Below are 19,953 nucleotides of genomic sequence, written 5' to 3'. Positions count from 1 at the left end.
TCACCACTGCATCCATGCAGGACCCCTCTTAACCAAGTTGAAGGATATGGCACAGAACGGAATCTCGGGTGCCTGTGCTAATGGGTGGATGGAAGTCATAATCTGGACCATCTAATCTCTTACCATCTCTTAGTGATGAAACCATGTCTCCCCAGGCACCTTGGCTTCATCATAAAGAATCTTAATATGTCCTTCATCACCTCTTTCTTCATTCCTGTGACACCAGAAGTTGATCAGTGCTCCCCTACTGACCTCGGACAGAGCCTGCTTAATAATCTTGGCTGTCGATATAAATCCAAGTGGTAATTGTCATCCTCATGGATGTGCCAGTGGGAGCGCCTCCAGAACTCTCGCGTTTGTACCATTCCAGGGTCACCTTCGATCACTTGATCCTACAGTACAGATGTTCTCTCTGTTTGAGGGACAAGCAAACTGAGGATAAGGATGCCTCATGAGAGATGCCACCTTTAGTCTCCTTCATGCTATCCTCATCCCTTGATGAGAATGACGGATGCCTGATGGAGCATACCAGTTGGGACACTACTTGGATCACAATGATCTCCACGTAACCACACTATTGTCCAGTTCCACATCACTCAGCATTACTGCCATTGAAACCTCTTAGACAACACCTTCCAAACCCAAAACTACTTCCATCTCGAAGGACAAGGGAACCACTTGCACATTCTCCTTCAAGCTAATCACAATACTGATTTGAAAACATATTGCTGTTCCTGGGCCGAAATCCTGGAAGGCTGTCCCTAAAGGCATTATTGGTCTACCTTCACCACATGGACTGCAGCAGTTCAATAAGGCAGCTCATTGCCACCTTCTCAAGGGCAACAAAGAGGGGGCAATAAATACCGGCCTACCCCACATCCTTTGCTTGAATAAACCTCCTATCCCTCATTGCCTCAAAAGGGCAACGCTGCTCTAAGCATGAATCATACTTATCCATTTTAATTCAAATTAGGCACCCTCTCAATGGAGGAGTTCATGAGCACATAATCCTAAGTGGTAGTTGTGAGCTCCTTCCTCCTTTGTCTAACCTCCATCCTGTCTCTGTGAACTGTGGCATAGGAACACATTTCCTACTGCAGTTCAATATGTAGCCTCCTTCCCAATTGATGCTCTAGCCCTGCATCCTTATCTATCATTCCTGCCTCCGTGCTCTGAGGGGGACTGATCACAGCCTCAGGGTCTGATATTTCCTCCTGCCACTAGTGCCACGATCATTACCCTGTGCCAGCATACCTATGTGAATGTGAGGACCCACCGAGATGAAAATATCTGCACTAGTGGATGGTACATTTTTAAGGGGTGATGATGCATTCTTCATGCAACTCAGGTCCTGCAGAGATGGGGCAGAGAGGGTGTCTTGGATTGGGCTGCTACAGCTGCAGGGGCCACAAGAAGTGATTACAATTAGCTAGCTTAGGAGAGTGGAAGTCTCTACAATTCTTCGGCTACATAGTCTTACTCAGTGTATGGTGCCCTTTCAGATGGATTGAAGTGCTCTGCACTCCATTGACAACATTTAACCTTCTGTAATCATTAAATGTAATCAGGAGCTCTGGTTTCACCAGGTCCATCTGCCTCCTCTTTGACTATCAGGGGGGAGAAGTCGCAGAGAAGGTTTACTAGGATGTTGCCTGGTCTGGAGGATTTTAGTTATAAGTAGAGGTTGGACAAACATGGATTGTTTTCACTGGAAAAATGGAGGCTGAAGGGCAACCTGATAGAGGTCTACAAAATTGAGAAGCATAGATAGGGTAGATAGTCAGAGGCTTTCTCTCAGGGTGGAAAGGTCAGTTATAGGAGGGCACAGGTTCAAGGTGAGAGGGTGAAAGTTTAGGAAGTGTGGGGAAGGTGTTGGGTTCCTGGAGCGCACTGCCAGTGGAGGTAGTGGAAGTAGGTATTTAGCATTGTTTAAGGCATATCTTGATAGACACATGAATGTGAGGTGAACAAAGGGATGGAAACCACTCATGGGCAATAAGTAGCGGGTCTAAATAATAATTAGGAATTGGTGCAGGCTTGGTGGGCCAAAGGGCCTGTTCCTGTATTATCTTGAATTGTGTTGTATTGTGTTGTATCATGGTTATCAACAGTGAATCCTGCTCCATAAGTTTATTCAGTGAGTTTCGCTGCAGCTTTATTGCTATGAGCCATCCTGAGGGGTCAGGAATGGTCCCAGCATATACCCATCCAATTTCAGAGCAGTCTGAACCCTGAGATTTTGGTTTCTGGATGGTGCAAACCCTGAGATCTGTTCAGCAGGCTAGGAGTCACACTCATCTTACCAAATGTACATGGTTGCCAAACCTCTTTTCTGCACTGGATCCCAAGTTCTCTTTGCCACTCATAGCAGTAACAATCTCCAGCCAGTTCTGTTTGCTCTTAGACAATTACCTTCTCAGGCCATTCTTTGGGAAAAGGACCACCCTCCTCTCCGTCATTGCCTCCAAAACGAGCTTCACTATATCAATGAAGCAAAGTAACCCTGTTCCAAGTGTGAGTCACACTTCTGTGGTCTTCTTAACCACCCTATTAACTTGTCCTGCCATCTTCCATGATCCCTCTGTCCCTCTGAGCTTCCTAGCATTCATGCCATTCATTAAATACTTCCTTGTCTTGTTACTTCTTCCAAAGTTGATCACCTCACACTTTTCAGGGTTAAATTCTGTCTGACACTGCTCATTTGACCAATAAATCTATTTTTCCTGTAATCTAAGACCTCCTTTCATCACCATTAACCACTTAGCCAATCTTTGGTCATCCACTAAACTCACCAGCCCCCATATATCCTTCCATATTGTTTATACGTAGACTATTTGCTTATGCAAACAACAATATCATGCCACTGAACACCAGCTTCCAGTCACACAAACAGCCTTGTACCACCACCCTCTGTCACTTACTAATAAGCAAATTTTGGATCCATCTTGCCAAGGAATCCTGGATTCCATTTGTTTTATCTTCTTTATCAATCTCCCATGTGGGACCTTGCCAAAGACTTTCTGTATAAACTACATCAACTGTACTACCCTCATTTACACACCTAATCACCTCCCCATAAATTCAATCAAGTTTGTTAAGCATGACCTCCCTCTGACAAGACCATGCTAACTATCCCTGATCAAACCTTGCCTTTCTTAGTGGAAATTAATTCTCTCTTTCAGAATTTCATCCAACTGTTTTCCTACCACTGATGTGTGATTCACTGATCTGTAATTCCCTTGTTTATCTCTATCACCATTCTTGAAAAGTATAGCCACATTAGCTGTTCTCCTTGGCGCCTCCCCCGTGGTTATAGAGGAAGTAAAACTTTGAACCAAAGTCCCTGTAATTTCCTTCCTTGTCTCCTAGAACAGCCTTGATATAGAGCCTCAAGTATAACTCCTCTGGACATACAGCTCACTTATTCATCTCCACATCTTGCCTTAACCATAAGTGATCCACCAACGTGGCCTGGATACTGATATACTTGTGTGTTCAGCATTGAACAAAATTATTATGGTTGCTAAAATAATTATAAGTGTAGTTATTAATATTGCAGATACTTAACTGATCAAAATAAAAAGCTCCCAATGTGTTAGCTGTGTTTTCTAGAATCCTAGTCCATCCGAGCCCAATTGGAGAAAATACCATTCCTATATTCAGTGCCATTGAACTCATTCAATTTCTCTAATTCTTTGCAGTTCTTTGGTCTTTGGCCCCCCTGGAAAATCTAAAGGACCGATTCTTTTTTTTAATGGCTGTTTGCTGTTATGGGGTTATCCCACTTATTTTACACAGGTCAGTAACTGCTAAAGTGGCAGCCAGCTAGAGGTCAGCAAAACATTCAATATTCTACAAGAAATTGCTTCTTAGTTTAAGAGATATGATCTGCATTTTCCAACACCATATTTTGATAATACCTATAACTCTTGGAGGAATTTCCATTCCAACTCGTGGATGTACTGTCATGGAAATCTCAGGATTGGCAAGGAATTATATTAATATGATCATCAATAATGAGGGTGCAGACGATACAGGTTAACTTTCAAGGCAATAGAGTCAAGGTGGATTGCTTTTGCATTGGTATTCTGTGCCATCTGTTGTAGAAATTACATTGTGTGTTGCGGACACACTTCCTGTGTTTGACTGGATCTTAGTGCTGAAGAATTGAGTAGAAGTCTGGCACCTCTCAGTAGGAATGATAACTGGCCAACACAACATCCAAAACAGTCTGCAGTAACACCTTGTCATCCATTACAAAAACAGCATTAAATAAAATCATAGAGAATGTCAGCTTCTACCTAATTGCTGAGGGCTTTAGGTTTGGTCAAATAATTTTAAAAGACTGTGGGGAAGGGTGGAAGGAGACTCAGAAATAAAAGAGAAGCTTGTATGTGTCTAAAACTCATGAATTCAGGGTGTTCCAAAATGCTTTACTGCTGCTGTGATGCTTTTGAAGTGTAGCCACCTGGTAGGGCAGACAGGATCTCAGTTATATGTCCTATCCAAAGGTCAAAGACATTGTAGTGAAGCCAACATCACACTGGAGAGAGACAGAAGCCTAGGTTTTGTGCTTGAATCTGTTTTATAGGATTTGAAACCATGCTGAAAGGCAATAATGCTGCAACTAAGCCAAGACTGACATATGAAATAAGGAAGCAAATAATACATGTCGCTAAATGCGTAATTTTCTAATACTATGGCCGAATATGATGTATGCTATGTAGAAAAGATATTCTGATTCATACAGTGACATAACTTGTGTTTCAGGTTTGATTATTTCACACTTCATTGATTGAACCAGCATCACCGTTAGCTTGAAGCAAACACACAGAATGTGCTGCAGAAACTCAGCAGGTCTGGCAGTGTCTGTGGAGAGAAACACGGACTTAATATTTTGACATGATCCCAGCTGATAGTAATACTGGACAGGTCAGACTACTGAGTGAAACCTGACTTGATAAATCACTAGTTGTTACGAAGTATAACAGTTTGGTTGCTGTGCAGGCCAGCCATTAAACATATTCAGACAAGGGTGCCACATATTAAACATATTCAGACATTTTTAACAAAGGGACACAAGATTATTATACAAAAGAAAAAATACCTATATATGTAACAATTTAGAAAAATTTAAAGAAGTATTTAAACCTTTTCCCAACAATATCCCTTACACTCTATTCCAATGAAGCATCACCCCTAATGCATAAAAGCAAAACATTGCAGATACCAGAAGTCTGAAATAAAAACAGAAAATGTTGGAGAAATTCATAGGTGTTGCAGTATCTGTAGAGAGAGAAACAGAGTGAAGGTTTAGAGTGAAGTATGACTTGTTCAGAACTGAAAAGGCCTACTTTTTTTAATGCTGTTGATTGAGGAGGAGGAGGAGTGAGTGGAACAGATGGTGACGATACCCTGATCAAAAGACAAAGGAATGCTAACGACGGTAAAGGAAACACAGAGCTAAGAAACAAGTATAAACGATTGGTGTGAAAAGGAGAAGATGGATCTGCTCTTCAGAGAGCAAAGCTAACAAAATACACATAAAAAAACAGAAAATATATCTATCTGAGCTCTTCTGATTTGACTAATGGTCTAATTCAAAATATATCACTACTTTACTGAACTATAAAATCTATATCTTTTATAATTAATAGGAATTGACAGAAGACCTTGAATGGAAAATTAGTTGTTCAAAATAATAGATATTTAATTATCAGTACACATAGAAGGAATAAACTAAGCTGGGTAATAGGTAATTCCACACTTTTTTTAACAATCTTTCCCTACCCTGGATTAGAACATTTCTCAGTCAGTCTAAAAGATAGTGCAGTAGGTATTTGATTACATACATATCCAAGGCAAGTCCATTAATCTGCTGCTAATGACTTCAGTTGCTATCTATTCTATTGCACAGATTGTCTCGATCTCCTTCAACAGACTAATGACCTGCCATATCGCCTTCTTGGTCGGCAATGTACTGATGTGGTATCTATTTCTGAAAGCTTCCCTGATGGATCCTGGTTTCCTTCAAAGAGACAGTGAAGAATACAATCGTGCTCTTAGGCAGGTATAACTCCCAACCTTTCTTCTCTGCCAAGGAAATTGTATCTTGCAGAAAATTCCCAGTACTGTTTCATTTCTTGTCTAAAGGCTATCACAGTTTGTGTTTCTATGTCCTGAAAGTATCTGCATCCACACAGACCAGAAAAAAAGTGTACTGTAAGTATTTGAAGCAAATTTTATTTTTGCAGTATTTGGTGCAAATTTACAGTAATGGTGAAAGGGTGAGTTAAATATTTATATCATTTAAACTGTAAAAAGAATCTCACTTTGTAGCAGGTGAAAATAACCTTAAAATAGTGATTGCTTCTCAGCTGCAATTGATGCAATATCATATGATATTCCTACAATGTGGAAGCAGGCCATTCAGTCCACTCTGACCCTCCAAAGAGCATTTCACCCAGATTCACCCCATCCCTGTAACCCTGCAATTCCCATGGCTACTCCATCTAGCCTGCACATCCCAGGACACTGGACAATTTAGCATTGCCAGTCCACCTAACCTGCACGTTTTTGGACTGGGAGAGGAAACCGGAGCACACAGAGGAAACCCATGCAGACACGGAGAATGGGCAAACTCTTAGACAGACAGTTATCCAAGGGTGGAATGGAATCCGGGTCCCTGGTGTTGTGAGGCAACAATGCTAACCATTGAGCCACCATGCTGCCCTGAGAAATATATTCTGAGAAATGTTGCATTATTGTCAACTGTTGCATTTAGATATTGTGGATAAAAAAAGCAACTTGAACCCAAGTACAAACATTATGCATTCCATTGTATGACACTGGTGTTATTATAAACAGAAAACCATTCAATTTTCCATGCTTGACCTGAAACTTTTTTAAGAAAGTCAGTCATTTAATACTGGATACATCTGACAATGTATAGCATTTTGCAACCTATAAAGTTCCTTGTCAAAAAAATTATATTTTAACCAGGGCATGTAATTTCTGAACAATAATCAGGTTGTGAGGATTTAAGAATATGTAGATTCACTTTAAAAGCCATGTAATAATGATACATTACACAGGCTAATGCGATAGTCCCTATGGTTCAGTATAGCATAAGCAAATACACAGGATGGGCCAGTGGGCTGAGGAATGGCAGATGGAATTTAATTTAGATAAATGCAAAGTATTTTGGAAAAGAAAATCAGAGCAGGACTTAACGGTAGGTCCTGGGAAGTATTGCTGAACAAAGAGACCTTGTGGTGCAGATTCATAATTCCTTGGAAGAATCACAGGTAGCTAGGTTAGAGAAGAAGGCATTTGGTATGCTTTCCTTTATTGATCAGAGCATTGAGCATAGGAATTAGTAGGTCATGTTGCAGCTGTACATTGGCTAGGCCACTTTTGGAATATTACATGTCATTCTAGTCTCCTTTCTATCAGAAGGATGATGTGAAACTTGAAAAAGGACTCAGAAAAGATTTACAAGGATGTCGCCAGGGTTGGAGGATTTGAGCTTTAGGGAGAGGCTGAACAGGCTGGGGCTGTTTTCCCTGGAGCGTCGGAGACTGAGGGGTGACCTTATAGAGGTTTATAAAATCAGGAGGGGTATGGATAAGATAAATAGACAAAGCCTTTTCCCTGGGGTGAGGGAGTCCAGAACTAGAGGGCATAGGTTTAGGGTGAGAGGGGAAAGATATAAAAGGGACCGAAGGGGCAATTTGTTCACACAGGGGATGGTGTGCCTATGGAATGAGCTGCCAGAGGGTGGTAGAAGCTGGTACAATTACAGCATTTAAAAGGAATATGGATGGGTATATAGGAAGGGTTCAGAGGGATATGGGCCAAGTGCTGGCAAATGGGACTAGATTAGGTTAGCATATGTGGTCGGCATGGACGAGTTGGACTGAAGGGTCAGTTTCCATGCTGTACATCTCTATGATTCCAAGACTCTCAGTGTGTGTAAGTGGATGCAAATATGCATGCAGAGTTGCATGGAGATGAAATTTGGGTAGAAGCACCAATAAGCAAACAATCCACTAAATCTGGTTACCAAGTATTGATGATGAAAATTACCTCCAATGTATTTTTTTTTTCTATAAAACATGAAATCAAAGTAAAACAAGATTTTTTTTAAACTTTTTACTGGGGTATTTTTCCAGAAAACATATATTGTTAATATATTCAAAATATTATTGGCAATCTACATGATAAATAAACTTTCAACTTTGAATTTAGACATTATTTAATCTAACATAGATATAGATTAAAGAGGTTTGATTAAAGGAAAACTTGAATTAATACTGATGCAATGCCACAGATGTTTGTAAGGAAGGAAAGATTAAAGTAATTTAATCCTAAATTTAACAGATTTCTTGGTATTATTGCAAATGAGATGGATTACAACAGCATGGAACTTTGCCTACAACATCAGTGAGACAATGTTTGGAGTACTGTGTACAATTTTAGTTTCGTTATTGAAGGAAGGATATAATTGCATTAGAGGAAGTGTAGAGAAGAGCCACTCGTCTGATACCTTTGATAAATTAATGGTTTTACAATGAAAAGTTGAGCAGTTTGGACTTAGACTTACAGGAGTTTGGAAGAATAAGAGCTGATCTTGTAGAAATTTAAGATCCTGTGGAGAGAATGTTTCCTCTCATTGGAGATCTAGAACTAGGGAGGCACAGATAAAGGATTTTCCAAGAAATTCAGATGAGGAGGAATTTTCTTTCTCAGAGGGTTGTTAGTTTTTGGGATTCTCTTTCACAGATAGCATTGGAGGCTGAGTGTTCAAATATGTTCAAGGCTAACGTTCCACAAGGACTCCTCTACATTGGGGAGACAGGACGCCAACTTGTGGAACGTTTCAGAGAACGTCACTGGGGCACACATACTACCCCACCACCCTGTAGCCGATCACTGCAACTTCCCCAAGTCCTGGGCTTCCTCCACTGCCAAATCTCGCCACCCGACGCCTGGAGGAAGAACACCTGATTTTCTGCCTTGGGACCCTCCAACAGGATCAATGTCAATTTCACCAGTTTCCTCATCTCCCCTTCCCCCACCTTATTCCAGATCCAACCCTCCGACTTGGCGTTGTCCTTTTGAATTGTCCTACCTGTCCATCTTCCTTTCCACCTATCTCCTTCACCCTCCACTCTGACCTCTCACCTTCCCCTCCCACCTTCATCCACCTATCGCATTCCTAGCTACCTTCCCCCCCCCAGCTCCAACCCCCTCCTATTTATCTCTTAGCCACATCCCCACCCCCACACATATTCCTGATGAAGAGCTTATGCTCGAAATGTCGACTGTCCTGCTCGAATGCTGCCTGATAGGCTGTGCTTTTCCAGCACCACACTTTTTTGACACAGAGGCACTGTACACTAAGAAAGGTGACTTCATTACCTTCTGACTAAACAGAGAGAAAAAACAAGGAGATCGAAAAGGTGGTTTTCCCAGGATATCAGGTTTTTCCATGGCGCAGCAAGCCAGAGATTGTATGCAAGTTACTTTGCAAATGCTGAGGCTCAATGGTGAGGTGTATTGAAAGCATAAGAAGAGAAGCTAACAAAGATAAAGTGTAGAAAGCTTCACAAACAAAAATCAGAACAACAATTAGCAATATTTAAAAGAAGACTAAATGAGCTCACCATTAATATGTTCCATTAAAGCTAAGAACATACACGTCAAGGTTGTGATGACATGGAAAAATAAAGAGTTGAGGAAAGAAGTGAATCCATAAAAAAGCAGAATTAAAGGATATAAATAATAAAAATAGTATCACAAAAAGGAAATATGATCACCTCAGGAAGGAGTTTGAAATTTAACAGTTCTATTCCATAACTTCTTTGTATAGAGGTCAGACCCATTGTCTGATTATGCTTATTCTTGATCCAGTTACTTGGCAGTTTTTATTAGTTGTGATTTGCCACTGCCTTCCACTGAGGCGGGCCAAAGAGACAGCTCCTGAATGTACCAGTCAGAACAGGAATCAAACTGATGCTTAGACATTTTTCTGAACCACACTGTAGCCATTTAGCCGACTGAGCTAGTATGCTCAATCAGTAATTGGAAAATGGAAAGATTGAATATTTGAAAAGAATATATAATATTATAATTTAAGCTTTTAATAAAAGTAAAATATTAATACTATCTGCTAACACATTTTAAAAATAAATGCAGCTAGATATGAGCTATCTTTATCTTCTAAGGGTCCTTAACACTAATTTAAGAATGAGTTTGATGCCAGATTGTCTGATACAACTGGGCACAGATCAACCTTGATGCTCAGTCAAGATCTTTAATAATGTATTCTCAAAGGTCACTGCAGTTCAAATAAATAAGTACAAATTACGTTGACTCATTTTAATTGTGAGAATTGCTGAAGTCTTATCCAAACAATTTGAGGCTGCACTAACAATTTAGAACCAAACTAAAAGAAGCAAAATATTGTTCCATCTTTTCTGTCATTTAACTTGCAGATCACAGGTCAGTTCTCAGATTTAACATTGTAAAACTTACTGTTTCAAAATGGTATTAAATCAGTCTTACTTTCTAAAATGGCATCAGGATATTTATAGTATGTCTTACTTTACAAATATTAAGTTGCAGTGTCACAGGGGCCAAATCACTTTATGGATTTGGAACAATATTGCATTGAGTTCAGCAACTTTCCACTCATTGAAAATACCAGCATTAGTTGCAGTACAAAACATTGAATAAGGAATTGAACCTGTCAAATTTCTGCTTTCCTTCACAGAATATGTTGACATCTTGTTGGGATACATTTCCACAGCACTCTGGTTTCCTAGCCAATATTCATCTATGGGCTTGAACGGCGCGAGTTACAGATTATTTGAATGTGATAGGTAACACACGTAAACCTGATCTGACTGTCACTGGTATCTGCACATGCAATATTTTCTGCCAAAATTACTAAACAGAAATCAGGCATGACTGGACATTCTCATTCCATAGCCCAGAAAAAAAATACACACATTGTGCCTGTTTCAACTAACCAAAATAAGTGACAATCATTCATATTTATTTCACAATACATTGACCAGAGTCAACCTACCTGGTTTAAAATGTAAACAAAATCTGACAGTTAATTGTTGGTCATCATTATCTTGTGCATTCTTGACATCACATCTACCAACGAGAGTCCACTTGCCAACCACTCAGCACTGTCTTCTCAGTATAAATGATGTTTTCACTTTGGTATTTCTTATGAATTGTTCTGATGAACATAAGATTAGATTCCCTATAGTATGGAAACAGGCCAACACTCTGAAGAGTAACCCACCCAGACCGTATATTTACCCCTGACTTGAAGACCTTTGACAAACTTTGTCTTTTTTCAGCAATAATCAAGTTCTGTACAATCAAATGCCTATTTAAATTATTTAGTGAATTATTCAGTAGCTTTTATTGACTTTGTCATTCCTATGAAGGTGTTACTGTCCTTCAGTTTTCAAGTCAGAAGCAGTGCCTTTTGCTGTGATTGCCAATACTTAAGTTGGGCCAAATATATCTCCTGAGACCTTCTGACTCAGAGCTGCTACAAGCTCCTGACAAAATGATGATGTTTAAACTTTCTGACTTCATTCATACAGTATGCAGGTTCTGATTATCCCTCCTTCTTGGTCCAAGGAGTATAACACATTAATCTTCTATTACTGCAAAATGATTACATTATTTTGATAATTGCAAGGTAGACTATCTCTGGCTAATCTGGATAATTTGTTTGGGTTGGTCAAGAGCATAGCAAACAAAGGAATTTCTATCAGTATTGGCTGTTTGGAATTTCCAGAAGGCATTTGATAAAGCTCCTCACAAGCAACTTTTATAAAAAGTAAAGGTGCAAGGAATTTCAGCAAATTTAAGACATGAATTGGTAATTTATTATGAAAAAGAAGGCAGTTACCCACTTCCTATTTACCTGCTTTTCCCTTCTGTGTTAGGTAACCACCTTTCTATATCTGTTATCTTAGTTCTCTGCTTTGTAGTTATAACTCAGTAACTCCAGCTGTTGCCTCCAACACCATTTCTCCAGCTTGAGCAGCCAATGAGATTTTCGGCAAATGGGATTCATCTAGGTCACATGAAATGCTGATGATTTCTCACATGCCACAGGGCAGGCAATTGATTTGACAAAGCTTCCTTGCCATATCTTTAAGTTTACTTAACTTGTTTTAACCTTTACTTTTGTACTGTATAAACTGGAAATAACAGGAAAAACAAATTCCTTGCAGTAACCACTGTGCTGGTTTAGAAATTTCCATTTTCAAAATTATTGGGGTTGAAACAAAATTATGAACAGCAGCAGCTCAACAAATAATCCACTCAAGACTTTCCTGTGATGTCACTGTTGTTAGGTTTCTTTGCTGCTGAATCACATTCTGTAGGCTCTGTCCCTTGGTTTCTGAAGATGAGTCCCTACTGTGCCCATACTTGGTGTCGTTATTTACAAATCTTCAACTTCTCCCATCATGTTTCCAAATCATCTGTCGGCATACCCTCTCCCGTCATTTCTGAAGCTACTGTCGACAAGTTATCTTGCATTGTTTCAAAAATTGTTGCCCCTACTGTCTCCCACTCCTTATGAAGTTGCCGCAATGACAGTCATTTGCGCTGTTTCAGAAATGGCTGCTCCTCCTCTCCCCCATGTTGTTTCAGAAGTTGCTGTCTTTCTCCTTTTTATGCAGGTGCTATCTCAGCAGTCTCTTGTGTTGTTTCAGAAAGTGATAACCTATCTCCAGCTCATTCTTTATGACCTGCTGTTGTATCTCTCATTGTTTCTCTCAAGATGTTTATGAAGTTGCAGTCTCATCTCTATCCCACTCTTTATGAAGTTGTTGGCCCCATTCAGTTTTGTGTTTTTTTAGAAGATACAGTCCCCAATCTCTATCCTGCTCTTTATGAAGCCACTGGCCCCCTTCTCTCCTCTGCTGAAAATAATTCCTGGGTAACTCCACTACAGTCCAAATAACATCCATTAACCAACCTCTCTGTTTTGTGTTAGAGCCAATTTCATATCCATCTTGTTATAGCCACTTTTATTCCATATGTTTTAATTTTACTCACAAATGTGTTGTGCAGCACCAAATCAAATGCCTTTTGGAAATTCATGCATACAATATCAATAGCATCACCCTCATCGACCCTGTCAGGAGCGTTATAAAACAAAGTATGATAACTCCATAAGGAAGTGTTAGGTCAGAAGGCTAAAACCTTAGTCAAAGTGCTAGATGTAAAGAAAGATAGTAAGGAAGAGAAGTGGAGAGATCCAAAGAGAGAATTCCAGAGCTTAGATCCCAGGCAACTGAAGGAACTGCCACCAGTGATGGTGCAACTGAAATCAAACTCAAAAGGCCAGATTTAGAGTGCAGATATCCTAAGGGCTTTTCAAACTGAAGGAAATTAGATACAGAAGGGTGAGGCCACAGAGGGAATTGAAAATGACCACAATTATTTTGTTACAGACAAGGGAGAAATGGCAGGATTGTTCCTTCTCTTCCAGCAAACAATTAACTGCAGCACAAAGTATTTTAAAGAAGAGCTATTTTAACCCCTTGAACACTTTGATTCTCAAGAACAGACATAGGACAAATTTTCTAATAAGTTGAAAAAATAGAAAGAATAAATATTTGTTCCTGAACACCTGAATGTAATGACAACAGCACTCACACAAGACATACACACACATAAGGAAAGCTTATTACAAAAGAGGTAAGCACTTAGCTTTTTAAGGAATCCTACAAAGTCACCATTACTCTTGTCTTTTTAAGATGGAAGCTGGAAACTTTGCAGGCTGGATAATTTTCCTTTGGTCCACTGAAGAAAATGGAGGTTGGAACACAGTGGCTCATTGCTTTTAAAAGTAAATTTCTCATTTTTCTAGTTGAAGATTTCATTGAGCTCCTGTAGCAATGATTGGGCTTAGTTATACACATCTGTAGGTAAAAAGCTAACCTCAGTGACCTGCCTTTTGTTGGACTCCAGGCAAAATTCTTTCTTTGTGGGTGGGATCTCTTCCCTCTGTGGTCTTCTAGACTAACTGAACATCAGAGGCTGTTCTTATTAGAGACTGCTCTCACATCTATGTTACCAACGTCTCTGCATCCTTGGAAATACAGTGACCACTTGATTCCAGTGATGGTTAGAGGCACTCCACCTCTCAAATTCTATGCTTCAGAATCCTTCCAGGATTAAACCAGTCATAGGCTGGAGAGGTAGTAATAAGAAACAAAGAAGTGCTGTCGGAACAGAATAGGCTTTTTGCATCAGTTTTCACAGTGGTAGACACCAGCAGCCTACCAGAGGTGAGCATTGTGACCATCACTGAGGAGAAAATGCTGGGGAAGTTGAAAGGTCTGAAGGGGAATAAATCACATGGACCAGGTGGACTACACCCCACAGTTCTAAAGGAAATAGCTGAGCAGATTGTGAAGGCATTAGTGGTGATCTCTCAGGAATCACTGGATTCCAGGAGGGTGCAAGAGAATTAAAATAGCTATTGTAACAGCCAAAGAGGGAGAGAGAAGCAGCAAATGGCTAATGAAGGAAGAGAAAGTCAGTTATTTATAAGATTTTAGAGTCTATTATTAGGATAAATTGTAGCGTATTTCGGAGTGCATGGTAAAATAGGGCTGAATCAGTGTGGCTTTGTCAAAGGGAGGTTATGCCTGACAAATCCATTTGAATTCTTTGAGGAATTAATGAGCAAGTTAACCAAAGGACGGTCAGGGAATGATCTATTTGGATTTCCAGAAAACCTTTGACAATGTGCTGCACAGGAGGCTGCCAATTTAGATAAGAATCAATGATGTTAGGGACAAGGTACTGGCATGGATAAAGGATTGGCTGACTGGCAGATGGCAGGCAATGAGCATTAAGGAGTCATTTTCAAGATGGCAGCCAGTGACTAGCTGACTTTTGCAGGGGACATAGTTGGGACCACAATTATTCATATCATTCATTAACAATGTGGACAAAGGAATGAGAGTATTGTTGCGAAGTTTGCAGATGACACAAAGATCAGTGGAGGAACATGAAGTACTTAGGAGGTGGGGATGCAACAGAAGGATTTGGGCAGGCTAGGAGAATGGATAAACAAGAGGCAGTTGGAATATAATGTGGGGATGTGTGAGGTTATGCACTTTGGTAGGAAGAATAGAGGCATAAGTGGGGAAACGCTTCAGAAATCTGAAGCACAAAGGGAATGAGGAGCCCTAGTTCAGGATTCTTTTAATGTTTACATGCACATTCAGTTGGCAGTTAGAAAGGCAAATGCAATGATAGTATTCATTTTGAGAAGACTCGAATAAAAGAGCAGCGATGTACTACAAAGGTTGTATAAAGCTCTGGTCAGACAGGATTCAAAAATATTGTAAGCAGTTTAGGGCCCTGTATTCAAGGAAGGATGTGTTGGCCTTGGAAGGGGTCCAGAGGAGGTTTACAAGAATTGATCCTGAGGTGAAGGACTTGTCATATGAGGAGCAACTAAGGACTCTGGGTCTGTACTTCATGGAGTTTAGGAAGATGAGGGATGATCTCATTGAAACTGACAAAATATTGCGAGGCATGGATAAAGTGGACATGGAGATGTTTTCACTGATATGAGACCCTAGGGCCCAAAGGCACAGCCTTAGAGTGAAGGGACAACCCTTTAGAACTGAGGTGAGGAGGAATTTCTTCAGGGTGTTTTTCTGTGAAATTTATTGCCACAGAGGGCTGTGGAAGCCAAATCATTTAGTGTTTTTAAAAGAGGGATAGATAGCTTCTTGGTTAGTAAGGGGATCAAAGGTTACAGGGAAAAAGCATGAGAATGGGGTTGAGAAACATATCAGCCATGATCAGATGCGGAGCAGATTCAATGGGCTGAAAGATTTAATTCTCCATATTCATGGTCTTATACATGTTGGATGTCACAGGCATTCACTCCCAAATGTGTAAAGGAGATCACCAGTATGCTGTTCAGAAGTCCATGTGACTAATCAGATCATACAACCAATGATTACCAGCTGAAAGATCCATGGGATTTGTTACCATGATAGATTATCCACATGTGCAAGATGTCCTTAGCTGCACCCATATGACTATCAAATCTTTATGAGATCAGTGAAAGCGGTCATAAACAGGAAATATTTTTATTCAGTCAACCTGCAGATTGCATGTGATTATCATGCATTATGCACGTGTGTGCACACTTTCCAGGCAGCAGCCATGATACTAAAGTCTTCATAACTCACAGCTGTAATATTTCTTCATTTCACAATCATAGCTACATGGATAGATATTTGGTGATTGAGGTTTGACTGGTCAGGGCAAGCCGTACAAATTGAACCAGCAATGGTCTCACAGAGCGTCAGTAATTTACAAACTGTGTAACCTGGTAATGCAAAGCAATGTGAATCTCAATCTGAACAGAGGACAAAGAGAAGGCACAAACCTCATCTGATGAGAACAGGGATAAAGAAGCTAAGCAGAAAGGAGAACAAGAACATCTCCCTGCTGCCAAAACCAGAAGGTTAGAGATAGATGCCAGGGATGCTGGAGAAAACCATATCCTTCTATTCTTCTTGTACCTTGCTCTACATTGAGGAACAGCAGCTAATATTTCTTCTTTAGCTGTAGAAGTCATATATTCTCCAATAAATCACTTGCATAGGCCTTTTAAAGCTTATGAAGTATTCTGTACATTACTTCAAGACACAATGCCACTTGAAAACATGTTGATGGGTGTTTCTGCCTCCAATAAATACATCAAATAATAATGGAAGCACAGACACATTTTAATGGAACAGCAACATATTATTGTTAAACAATAATGTCATCAGTCCCTAGTGCTGTGGATTCCTAGAATCAGTGATTTGACGCGGGCAATCTGTTGATCTCAATGCCCAATGGCCTTTGATGACCATGGTCCTTTAGTAGCTTGTTACCCAAAACGTATCAGAAAACTAAGGCAGTCCATCGCCAATGAGGGAGCTGTTTGCTGGTGGAGTTCAGGTCACTGGCAGAGGTACTGAGAAACACAATAGCACCTTTCTCTGATTCCTATGGATGGAGGTGCACCTTGAGGGGTGTCCGTGAATATCACTGACCTGAGATAGTCCATTGCTGCAATGAGGTAATAGTTCACAATATACATTAACAATTTGGATGAAGGAATTGAATGCCATATCTCCAAATTTCCCCTTAGCACTAGATCCAAATCCCACATTAATGCAAAATTAGTACAGATCAAGGGACAACCCCCAGCCCATTCCCCACAAAATAACAACCTACCAGCACTAGTTAAACATTCAGGGATGTCAGCACCTTCATGCCCACCAGATACTGAATGTAGTTGCATTCTGTTACTTTACAAGAAGGATCAAGAGGCTGAAGCATTCAATAACAGCAAGAGCTTTATTCAAGAAGTGTTCACTTTACAGGCTGTAAAGTTAGAGTGAGCTGTTTCCTGCCCAAAATGACTAATGATGTCATACGATTAGTCTCTTTAAAGTGACAGTCTACCATACTTATCAAATACACAACACAACCCAAGCTGAATAAAGCCATCAAGTGATAACTAATTCACCAATTAAAGGTCTCATTTGATGGTGAGACAGGAAGCTTGGACCTTCACCACAGAACTTAATTAAGACAAGATGTAATGGGGGTTCTGGTTTACCACTAACCCACTTAATTAAATTCACTTCCAAACATTTTGCCTCCAGGATTGCAAGATTATCCCCAATGTTACTGTAGATTTACTTAGTTGAATTTTGTTCAAAGTTTGCCAGTACAAAAAAATGAGAAATATTCTTTCTTTGTTAAAATCATAGAGTCATGCAGCATGGAAACAGACCATTCAGTCTAACTAGTCAGGCCAATCAAATTTTCTAAACTAAACTAGTCCCACTTGCCTGTATTTGCCCACATCCCTCTAAACTATTCCTATTCAAATGTATCTATCTAGATGTCTTCAAAATTTTGTAACTGTACCTGCATCTACCAGTTCCTCTGGCAGTTCATTCTACATATGAACCATCCTCTGTGTGAAAAAGTTGCCCCTCAGTCTCTTTTAAATCTTTCTCCTCTCACCTTAAAATATGCCTGCTAGTTTTAAACCCCCCTAACTGAGGGGAAAGACCTTTGCCAATCATCTTATCTATGCCCCACATGATTTTATATAACCTCTATAAGGCTACCTCTCAACCTCCTATACTCTAGTGATAAAAGGCCCAGCCAATCCTTGTAATTCAAACCCTCTAGTCCCAGAAAAATCCTGGTAAATCTTTTCTGAATCCTCTCCAACTTAATGATATCCTTCTAATAGCAGTGTGATCAGAACTGTACACAGTATTCCAAAAGTGGCCTCACCAACATCCTGTAAAATCTCAACATGACATCCCAACTCCCTTACTCAATAGTCAAAGCAATGAAGGCAAGCATGCTAACCTCCTCCTTAACTATCATGTCTACCTGTGATGCAACTTTCAAAGAACTATGTACCTGAACCCCTAGGTCTCTCTGTTTGACAACACTATCCAGGACCCTACCATTAACTGTATAAGTTCTGTGCTTGTTCATTTTACCAAAATGCAATGCCTCACATTTATTAAAATTAAATTCTTTCTGCCACTTCTCAGCCCATTGGCCCAATTGACAAGACCCCTTTGTAATGTTAGATAACCTTCTAAACTGTTAACAATACCACCAATTTTGGTGTCATCTGCAAACTTACTACCCATGTTTCCTAACCTCTAATCCAAATCATTTGTGTAATTGACAAACAAGTGTGGACCCAGTACCAATCCCTGTGGAACACTGCTGGTCACAGGCCTCCAGTCTGAAAAACAACCTCCACCACCACCCTTGGCCTCCTACTGTCAATTTTGTATCCAGTTGGCAAGCTCTCCCTGAATCCCATGTGATCTAACTTTACTAATTAGTCTACCATGTGGACTAAAGACTTTATTAAACTCCATGTAGACAACGTCTACCATTCATCAACCTTTTTGGTTACATTGTCAAAAAACTCAATCAAGTTTGTGAGACATTATTTCCCACACACAAAGCCATGCTGACTATTCTTAATCAGTCCTTGTCTCACCACATGCATGTAACTCCTATCTCTCAGAATCCCCTTCAACAACTTACCCACCATAGATGTCAGACTCACAGGCCTATAGTACCCAACTTCTCCTTACAGGATTCATTAAATAAAGGCACAGTATTAGCCACCTCCAGTCCTCTAATACCTCACCTCTGGCGGTAGATGATACAAACATCTCCGCTACAGACCCCACAATTTCTTCCCTAACTTCCCACAACATCCCAGGATACATTTGATCAGGTCCAGGAGATTTATCGACATTTTTTTAAGACTTCCAGCACTTTCTTTTTTTTTCAAGATATCAATGTTTATTTCCCAAAGTTCCCTAGACTCCATTTTTTTCTCTGCAGTAAAAACTGATGTGAAATATTTGTTTAGTTTCTCTCCCACTTCGTGTCATTCTTTAAGGGACCCTATTCTCTCCCTGGATGCTCTTTTGCTCTTAATATACTTGTAGAATGTCTATGGATTATCTTTAACCTTACCTGCCAATGCAATCTCATATCCCTTTTGGCCCTCCTAATTTCCTTAAGAATGTCCCTACACCCCTTATACTCTTCAAGAAATTCACTTGATCCCAGTTGTCTATACCTAATATATGATTCCTTCTTATTCTTGACCAGAGCCTCAATATCCTTATTCATCCATTGTTCTCTACTCTTACCAGCCTTACCTTTCACTTTAACAGGAATATATATTGCATAAAAAAGTAAAATTTAAATGGAAAGTCTGAAAGAAACACAAAATTCTGGAAGAACACAACATTTTCATCAATGTTTGTGAAGAGAAATTGGAAGTTTTAATGTTCTAAGGAAGGATCTTAAGTC

The 19,953-nt window shown here is 39.9% G+C and overlaps 1 protein-coding gene and 1 long non-coding RNA gene across 2 annotated transcripts in view; one reads left to right on the top strand and one right to left on the bottom strand.

The window, feature by feature from the left end:
* Window positions 1-19,953, bottom strand: part of LOC148139924 (uncharacterized) — a 200,257-nt gene that overhangs the window by 143,116 nt on the left and 37,188 nt on the right. The gene's annotated exons all lie outside the window — the stretch shown is intronic.
* LOC122539397 (palmitoyltransferase Hip14-like) overlaps window positions 1-19,953 on the top strand; it is a 79,714-nt gene that overhangs the window by 48,893 nt on the left and 10,868 nt on the right. Inside the window, exons 6-7 of the mRNA XM_043674189.2 lie at window positions 3,702-3,798; window positions 5,918-6,070. Coding sequence (XP_043530124.1) covers window positions 3,702-3,798; window positions 5,918-6,070 — 250 coding nt within the window. The remainder of the gene's footprint in view (window positions 1-3,701; window positions 3,799-5,917; window positions 6,071-19,953) is intronic.

This window comes from Chiloscyllium plagiosum, unplaced genomic scaffold (genome assembly GCF_037043375.1).
Source record: "Chiloscyllium plagiosum isolate Xiang-an unplaced genomic scaffold, Cpla_swu_hap1 HiC_scaffold_36, whole genome shotgun sequence".
NCBI classification, from domain to species: Eukaryota; Metazoa; Chordata; class Chondrichthyes; order Orectolobiformes; family Hemiscylliidae; genus Chiloscyllium; species Chiloscyllium plagiosum.
This window is presented reverse-complemented; position numbering and strand designations above follow the sequence as displayed.